Source organism: Propithecus coquereli, unplaced genomic scaffold, assembly GCF_000956105.1.
Source record: "Propithecus coquereli isolate 6110/MARCELLA unplaced genomic scaffold, Pcoq_1.0 Scaffold487, whole genome shotgun sequence".
NCBI lineage: Eukaryota > Metazoa > Chordata > Mammalia > Primates > Indriidae > Propithecus > Propithecus coquereli.
In genome coordinates, this window is record NW_012150696.1 from 1,315,784 (window position 1) to 1,325,750 (window position 9,967).

The window sequence follows — 9,967 nt, forward strand, 5'->3', positions numbered from 1 at the left end:
AATTTGAGGTTGCTGTGAGCTAGGCTGACGCCACGGCACTCTAGCCCGGGCAACACAGTGAGACTCTGTCTCAAAAAAAAAAAAACCAAAAAACTTGAAGGCCCCAAGATTAGCCTCATTCTAGCAGCAGTGCTGCAATTCAAGAAGAAACAGATTACAGTTGTTTCTCAGCATCCACAGGGGATTGGATCCAAGACTCTCGTGATATCAAAATCCACAGATGCACAAGACCCTTATACACAGTTGCATAATATTTGCATATAACCTACACACAACCTCCCGTATACTTTAATTCATCTCTGGATTACTTACTTACAACACCTAATACAATGTAAATGCTATGTAAATAGCTCTTATACTATATTGTTTATTTGTATCATTTTTTATTGTTGTACTATTATTATTTTTTCTACATTTTCCATTCGTTGGTTGAAAACAGATCCAGCATGCACAGATAAGGAGGGCCAACTGCAGTTCTGTGCACACCGCGCTCCCAGACATAACATCCTCCCCCAACTCTTACGTCACTAAATCATAGCCTCCCAGTCTCCTTAACACTCAACTCCACTGTTTCTTTCCAGACAAATCCTTCCTCCTTCCCCTCGCCACCAGTCTACATTGAGCATCTGTCCCTTCCCTGGTGTTTAGACTCACAGGCCCCTGCAGCTCTCCCTCAGCACCCCTGCCCCTCTGCACCAGGTGAAGTCTCATGTAATTTTGTATTCCTGGACATACTGTAAGGAAGTGATTTTCAAACATTTTAAAAATCACAATCCAGCCAGGTGCAGTGGCTCACGCCTGTATTCCTAGCACTCTGAGAGGCCAAGGCAGGAGAATCACTTTAGCTCAGGAGTTTGAGACCAGCTGGAGCAAGAGTGAGACCCCTGTCTCTGCAAAAAATAGAAAAAGTAGCCAGGTGTGGAGGCTCGCACCTGTAGCTCCAGCTACTTGGGAGGCTGAGGCAGGAGGATCGCTTGAGCCCAGGAGTTTGAGGTTGCGTGAGCTACAATGACACTACTGCACTCTACCCGACAGCGCAAGACTCTGTTTCCAAAAAAAAAAAAAAAATCACAATCCACAACAAGGAAAACATTTTTATATCATGCCTTATTATGAATTTACACTTGGTTGAAACAAAGTTTCAAAAAATAATACTTTACTCTTATGAATGGGATGCATTCTGATACTTCTTTTTCCTATCCTGTTTTCTTCTACTCTACTCGAGTGAATTTTATTCTATTCCACTAGAAAAAGAAAAGTTTGTCTATATTAATTTTACTGTCTATTAATGGAACACTATTGTAGTTTATAAAATCTGCAATAAAGTCCTCGTGGATAGGAACTATACCACAGAGCTTTACATGTTACAGGCTCAGTAGATATTTATTTGATTAAGGAGCTATCTCTCCTAATGAGTATGAAAAACAGACACATGATAGGGAACCTGGCTGCCCTAGGCTGGTTGAATAGGTTTTCCTATAATCCCCTAGACTGAAGATTCCTAACGAGGGATGAGGGTGTGACTCCCAGGGGACATAAATAATCTCTGGAGGAAGGTAGGACTATGGGGCCAGTGGCCAGTGCAGTCTGAACAAACATATTTAATATTATAATGTTATATTTGGAATACAAAACTATCTACTGTTTTTGTAATACAAAATTAAAGGAGAGTGGTGAGAAAGAGGCTAGGGAAATCTGAAAGCAAACCTGAGTGCCAATTTCATACTTAAACTGCCCTCACGTGGGGCAGGGGAATTGCACCAGACCAAGAATCAGGGGCAGCAAATCGGCCTTGACTTTGGGGCACTGTGCCTGTATCTCTGAGGACTGCTGTGAGGCCCCCCACTTGGAGAGTCTGACACTCCCAAGAGCCTTCAGGAGCAAACTGTTAAGCAAAATCACGGTGTTTTACTCTTTCTGGCTCTGTCTGTCATAGCAGAGAATTTCAGAACTCCCCCTCCATTTGAGACCCTGTTGAGTCTTGCCACTTGTAGTGTTTTAAATTCCAGAAATACTACTCTGTGAATCACAGGATTTCAACACTGAAAGAGGTTTTAAAGTTCACCTAATCTAACTAATTTTGCTAAAGAGGAAATGAAGAAATGAAATTGAGTTGCTCAAGATGACACAGCTACTAAACGGTGCAACTGAAAACAAAAATTCCACTCCCCAAACTCCAGTCTAATGCTTGTTGCAAGACTGTCTACAGCTATGAGGGGGTGAAGTGAACATTTTAACCTCTCTTTAGCCACTGCATTAGATATTTGGGGCAGACATTTGTATCCCCATGTCCAATTCAGAACAAAGGTATTAGAAGTCATTTTATGCAGTTACTTCTTATTTTATTTTATTTTTTTTTATTTTAGAGACAGGGTCTTACTCTGTCACCTAGGCTGGAATGCAGTGCTGCCATCATAGCTCACTGTAACCTCAAACTCCTGGCCGGAAGTGATCCTCTCACCTTGGCCTCCCAAAGTGCTATAGGCATGAACCACTGCACCCGGCCTTATGTAGTTACTTCTTTTAGAAATGGGAAAACCGATGACAAGATCTTACTGGAGAAAGAGCCAATTGGCTCCTTCCTTTGGTCTTTCTTTTCTTCTTTTATTTATTCAACCGACAACTACTGAGCATCTACTATGTGCTGAGTATTGCACTGGATGCTACAGGACAGAGATGAAAGACTTGGTTTCTGACATCAGGAAAGGCATGGTGTAAGAAAGGAAGCCAGGAACACAGAAGGTTGTCCTCTGATGATACGTTTAAGGGGCAGGGAGTGCCAGGGCAGTAGGGGGACAGAGGAGGACTACTCAGGTTAGTCTGGGGGGCACTGGCGTATTTGCTGACATGTTTGGGTAGGTCGATCCTTACAGATCACCCAACTGGACATTCAGTCACTGCTTCATTGATTCATTGAATAAACATTATTGGAAAGCTCTGCTGGGTGCACAGATTTGGAGATTAATACAATAGGGATAATTAGGAGAGTGGAGGGAAGAATTACACAAATTATTACATGATGCTTTAAATGCTTCGATAGTTTAGGGAGGAGATCCCAGGCAGTGGGTAGCACGGGAGCAAAGGAGGAGAGATCAAGAACAGTAAGATGGAAAAAATACAGGCAGTTCATGTGGCTGGAGCAAAGACCGTCAAACAGGGCACGCGAGGGAGGGGTCCAGAGATGCTGGCAGGGGCCAGATCCCGGAAGAATTCAAGGCTGTTGTGGGGAGTTGGACTTTATAACCATTAATCCAATGACGGTGACCTGATAGCAAGCCAGTTTCACCTACCCTAAGTTACTACTAGTTCAAGTGACTTTACCATCTAAACATAGGATTTTGCGAATATGTCTGAGTCCTGAGTGGAGGATTCCCCGGAGCAGAAAAGAGCTCTAAGGAATGGTACAAGTGATCTGTGCTTGCAGCCTGTCTCCCAGGAGGAAAGTCCACAGCAAGGAAGGAAAGGCTGCCGTGAAAGGAGTCCAGCTTGCTTCAGAGTGCCAAGGCCCCCACAGTAAGTCCACCAACCTTTAAGGCTTCACTCAACTCCACTGCCTCCTCCTGAGTGACCCTCTCTTCCTACGAACTCCGAAAGCAAGGCACCTCTAGAGCTGAAGGGCCCTAACATATCCGTCAGTCCAGCCGCTTCCTGATACAGAAGAGCAGACCCCTGGGCAGTTGGACACCCAGCTCTGGGGCTCTGCAGGAGACTGGCACAGAGATATCAGTACGGGAGACTAAGGCTGTGAATGAGGTGGAGGCTGCCCCGAGAGCACACGGAGCATTCTATCCCAATCTAATCGCTTTAGTTAACCCCCTGCCTAGCAGTCCTCATTCACCAAGTTCTTGGCCTGCTCTTGATGATCCAGGCACCACTTATTTTCCACCTACCTTGCCAGCCACACCCTGAGCACGGCCTCCATGGCCTTCTGCTCTTTCCGTTAATGCCGTGGTCACTCCCAGCCCAGGCCTCCGTACCTGCTGCTTCCTCTGCCCAGAGTGTTCTTCTCCTGCCTTTCCTGATGACTTCCTACTCATCCAACAGGCCCCAATCTAAAAGTTACTTCCTCAGGGAGGATTCTAATTTAAAACAGCTTCCCATGATATTCACGCAGGCCCTTATACTTTCACAACACAATACTTATTGTAATTGCAATTAAATAATAATTGATTCCCCCCCACCCCCAACCATAACCCATGGGGTCAGGGACTGCCCCTACTCTTCACCACTGCATCTCTCTGTGTCTTGCATATTGTAAGCACTCTACAAATATTTGTGGGAAAGGAGGGCTGCAGAATGAAACCTGGTTTTATTCTAGTGACAAAGAATACAATAGCCATAGCCAGGCTAAGCCAGCAATAAGAACCTCAACTGACAAGATCTCCTGCAAGAAAGCTGGGCCACAATGTCTTAAACCAGCTCTACTGCAGGGACCACCTGTTTTTACAGCATCTATATCCATAGCCTCTCATTTGAACCACTGGACCACTGTGAAAATTTAGGTTTGAGAGGCGGATATTTTAAATCTATTCTAGTTCTCCAGGGAGCTCTATTTAAATTTAACCAGAGTTTTCTATTTCTGCAAAGAATAAAGTACCTATATTAACACAGTCTTGATTCTTAAAACTTAACATTTTTAGTGCATTTGCGTGTAACAGAACATAATCATAGTCCTCCTTTGCCCCATCTCCAGGTAGCCTATGCTCCCAATCAGTTCCTAGATGAGGACTTTGGCCTGTGGCCACAAACACCAATTTTCAACATTCAAGGGAAGCTTGGTCAAGTCCAAGTCTCAGACAAAGGTGCTGTAAGAAGGCCTCTTACTACGGGATCTGCAAGTTCCCTGTAAGGTCGGGTTTTTTTCTTGCCACCTGATGTGGTGGGTATGTATGTTGATTCTGGAAGCCTCCATTCTCATTACAAGAAAAGATTGATCATAATAATTACCCTAACAGAGTACTTTCTATGTGTCTGGTATTATTGTAAACACTTTACATGGATTCATTCATTCAGTTCTTCCAACAACCCTGTGAAGAAGTTAGTGCTTTAACACATTAACTGCCATGTGAATTGTATTTAACTCACACTAGTTTTGAGCCCGGGGCCTCGTGAAGCAAAACGTGGGCAAAACCCCACGGTTAGTTCGTGAAAATCTTACTTGTTGATGTTCTTATTGTTAACAATTAATATTGACAAATTAATTCTAAAAACATGGATTAAATGAATAGAAGTCAATAAATTTCATTTTTCATTAAGTTTTTCATTGACTTAGAAAGGATCATTTTGTTTTCGAAATTTTTATTCTATTTTTGTCATAAAATACTGTGGCCCCAAGAAAAAAAAATTTTTTTTTCTAGTATGGCAGTCAATGTGTTAATCTTCATTTCCAGATGAAACTAGAGAACAAGAGGTTAAGTAACATGCCCAAGTTACAGTGGCCAAACGGTGGAGCCAGGATTCAAACCCAGGCTATCAGGTCCTAAGCAATGTGCACTCGCTGGACACAAATCCGATAAGGATGTCAGTTATTAATATCAGTCCTGCTCTGAGCATCCACAATACGTAGCCAGTCCAACACAGAGAGCTGCCTACCCTCCTCCCTCCTTGAGCAATGAGGAAGGCACTTGATAAGTTCTGCGGCAGCGCTGGTCTCCCCTGCCAACTGCCTGGAATCAGTCCTGAACATCTGATGAGCCTGAAGCCCATGCTACACAGGGCACATGGTATACAATCCATTTTCCCAGGAGAGTGGACAACAGTTTCTGACACAGACTCTTTCCAGGATAAGAGAGAGAATTTCAGGTGGAGGCTCTCTTTGAAATAATAACATCCTGAATTTGCATATTAAAAAAAGGTTTATAAATATCTTTGGTTACTTAATTAATTGTCACATTGGCGTTGTCATTTTCATCTTAGAGTTAAAAAATTTGAAGGTTCAGAGTAGTTGAGATGTTAAGTAACTTACCCGAAGTAACCTGCAAAAGTAAAGGGAAACCATTACTGTGCCCAAGTGCTAGGTATTCTGTTGAATAACTTATAATTGGTTATATCATTTAAACTTTAAAACAGTCTATTAAGATATGATTATTTTCTCTCACAATTAGCTTCAGAAAGGCTAAGTTTCCCTGTGACCATACAGTGAGTAAGAGTGAAGTTGAGATGAGTACTGACATATGGCTATTACTATATTGGTAGAGTATACTGGTTTATAAAATGTTTTAAAAGAATTGAAGTTTTCATAGTAATTCTGGGAATAGATGAGAAAGATATTTTTGTACCCATTCTACAGCTGTAGAAACTGAGGCTCATTCGGGTTAAATGATTTGCTTCGGCCTGATAACAATATCCCATATGGCCCCATGTTCCCATCCAATGTTGAGGGAAGATGCTTATCAGGGAGCTGCATTTATCCCAGAGGTACCACATTAGTGGCAGGTGATACTGTATCAGTAAGAGGCTAACAGGAAACAGAAACTGCTACAGTATTTAGAACAGAGGAACCTTGATGCAAGGAATAGGTTACACAGGTAATAAAGGGGCTGAGGTGCCAAAAAGGAGATAGAGAGGCGACCTAGAGGTTAATAAGCACCCTAGGAGAGACGGAGGAAGGATTACCTGTTACCTGAGATCGGATACCTGGGTCACCCAGTAGAAGCTAGAACCATGGTGGCCTGTGTAGCTGAAGCCACAGAGGAGAAGCTCGCAGCAGTATAGCTCTGACAGGGGAGGGGAAGGGGGCCAGGGAGAAATGCTCTGGTTTCTCCCTTTTTCCTATCTCCCACCAGTGCCAGCCACTGGGCACACCTTGCTGGGAGCCAGGTGACACAGCCTGGGAAACAAACGGCAGGGGCCAGCCCCCACACCACACTGAGACAGATGGCAGGACAGGGAAGGGCTGAGACAGGAATCCGAGGGCACAGGCCACAGACCAGCCCAGACCCTCCTCCTGCATTCGCCATCGTCATTAACCAGAAAGACTAAGTGAGCCCCAGTTCCGCTGCAGAAAGGAAAGCTCTCTGGGATCTGGGGGTAAAGTCTGGATTCTTAAGGCGCTACAACCAACAGGAACCCTCCTCAGGGCACGTCCACAGACGGCATCCCTGAGGAGTTCACAAACATTTCAGCCAGCTGCCAACAGTGGAAACCGACACAGTCACCTTACTGAAAACCACAGCCTCACGCAGCACTCCCTGAGACTCACTCCCCTCTCTGCTTGCTTTCTCCACTGCACTGATCACCGCCTGATCCGATACAGTCTACTGACTTGTTCACCAGCCACTAAACACAAGCTACACGAGGGCAGGGGTTTTTCCTGCTTTTCTTCACTCTTTATCCCCAACGCCTAGGAGAGTGCCTGGCACACAGCTGGCACTCAAAAAATGGTTGTTGGATTAATTAATTTTAAATTGGGAGATTTTACATGAAGAATCTGGATATCTGGTTTTCCTTCAAAATTGGGCAACATCGGTTCACATCACTGCTCAGCAACACTGGCTGGAGTGGCCCTGAGTAGACGGGGACCTGCGTGCTCTCTCTGATTGCCTCAGTCCCCATCGGGCCTTAGAGTCCATAACAGCCAGGTTCGCTCATTGCCATCACCTGCCTGGCTGCTGCAGGCATTCGGATGTGTCACCTTTTATGGGGCTAAACTGCTCATTCTGCATACAACCAGCAACACTGAGATGGGAACGGCTTCTCTAGCTGCCTGAAGAGTCTAGCTGAGGGCTTTTGTGTGATGATCCTTGTACTAGGTATCAGAACTTAGCCTCCAGGCAACACAGTCCTTTAACAAGTGGGGCACCATGCTAAGAGCTCCATATACAGCGGCAGTGCACAAAGTACCTGTCCTAAGTACCTGTCTGCAAGGAGATTACTATCTGGCAGCAGACTCCTTGTTTTCAGGGGTGCAGTCCAATTTGTCCATGTCTGTACTGATGTAAATTTGGGAGAATATGGCAATTATGCTGTCCTTACTCATTCCGTATTCTAGGTACCCAACACCAGCAGATCTATCGGCCAAAAGCAATGGTACAGCTCTGGGCCTCTGTACACACTATTCTGTTGTGTGCACTCCTACACATCCTCAAGGCCCAGCTCAAGACTCCTGGGAAGGCCTCATCACGGTCCCCCGGGAAAACTGACAGCCCCTTCCCCTGCACTCCCTGCCTGGCACATTTATGTCTATGCAGCACAGATCTTGTTTTTTATACAGGAGTCCCCCTTATCCTCAGGGATACGTTCCAAGATCCCCAGTGGATGCCTGAAACTGAGATAATTCCTGAAACTCTGTATATACTACATTTTCCCCATACCTATGTTAAAGTTTAATTTATGAATTAGGCACAGTAAGAGCTTAACAACGATAACAAAATAGAATAATAACATAATAGAACAATTATAACAATTGTTACGCTTCGAGGCTACTACGTAAAATAAGGGTTATTTGAACACAAACACTGCAAACCATGGCAGTTCGATAAACCAGCTGGCTACTGAACGACTAAGTGGGGGTGGGGGGAGAGCATATACAGCGTGGATGAGCAGGACAGAGGTTGGATTCAGGTCCCAGGTGGCGAGATTTCATCACGTTTCTCAGAACGGCCCAAAGTTGAAAACCTACAAACTGTTTATTTCTAGAATCTTCCGTGTAATAGTTTTGGAGGCAGTTGACCTCTGGTAACTGAAACTGCAGATAAGAGGGAGGATTGCTGTACTTCGTTCTCCAGTACTGGGGAGTTTCTTGCCAACAAGGCCTTTGTCAGTCATTTCTGCACCCAGTGTCTCTCAAAACCCAAAATTGTTCAGAATGTTTCAGTGAACGACGGCATTCAACATGCAGTGCCCAACTCCCCAAGCTGGGCGTCTCCCCAAAAGTCACCCTCTCCTCTCTGTCCCCCTCCTCCCAGCTGCGCCCTTCGGCCTGTTGCACGGGACCTCTCACTGCCCTCCTTCCCGGCCCGAGCGCTGGGCGGCACAGGGTCGCGCCCACGACAGAAACCAGAACGCACAGCGCGGGGCACATTCGCGTCCCACCTGTCCCTCAGAGCCCCCTCCAGCCCCGACCTGGATGGGGGTGGGGCGCAGCCGTCCTTCAGGTCCTCGGCAGCCCTACGGGCCTACCTTGTCCCCTTTGCTCAGGACCTGCCAAGGCCATGTCTCTACGGCCCCGAACAGCGAGTTCCCGATCATGCCCAACATGTTGTCGCCGTCGCGCTCCGGACGCACTGGCTGCAGGGCGGGCGCTCCTCCGGCTCCGCCCAGCGGCGCTGCGCTCGGGAGGCGGGGGAGGCGGGCCGGGGACTGGCCGGGAGCGAGCGACCCGCAGCCGGGCTGCGTTCCGCCTCCTCCGGGCGCCCGCGGGGATGCGGCGAGGGAGCCGGGCTGCGGGCACCCGGCCGTCCCCTGCGTCGGCCCCTCCTCTTATACTGAGCCTCACCAAATCTCTGGGGACCTGGAAACAGATTCTCGACGGGACAGGATTTAGCCCCCGGCGGTGGGGAGCTTCCTAGGACCTTCCCCCAGACCTCTGTCCGCCCTCCGCCGCGTCCTCGCCCACGTACCTGGCTCCAGACTTCGAGCCTCCGGATTCTTCACGTGCTTTTCCAGGCCTCCGCCCGAAGGCTCTGTCCCTGTCCCGCAGGTGCTGCGGCGGCCGAGTTCAGAGTCCTCGTAGCCCTCCCTCCGCGCCCCACCCCCGCCGCATCCCCACGCACAGAGACCTTGGTTTACCCCCCCGCCCCTCACCCGTTACCTCCCATTGAAAAACATCTTAACTAATTTCCTGCTTACCGCTTTCTTTCCTACCATCCGTTTTAATCACAGGTTCCAGGTTACCTCCCTAAAGCACAGCTTTGCTCATTCACTCCTTCTATTCAAAAACCTAATCAATTTTATCACCACCTATTGAGTTGAGTGCCTGCCTGCTCCCTGGCAAGTATTAATATTTGTAAAATATTATCTGCACTCC

General features: G+C 46.7%; 1 protein-coding gene across 1 annotated transcript in view; it reads right to left on the minus strand.

The window, feature by feature from the left end:
- Positions 1-9,236, minus strand: part of HEBP1 (heme binding protein 1) — a 23,964-nt gene extending 14,728 nt beyond the window's left edge. The window contains exon 1 of the mRNA XM_012655808.1: positions 9,121-9,236. Within this exon, the coding sequence (XP_012511262.1) occupies positions 9,121-9,198 (78 nt within the window). The 5' untranslated portion in view covers positions 9,199-9,236. The remainder of the gene's footprint in view (positions 1-9,120) is intronic.
- Positions 9,237-9,967: the final 731 nt, after the last annotated feature.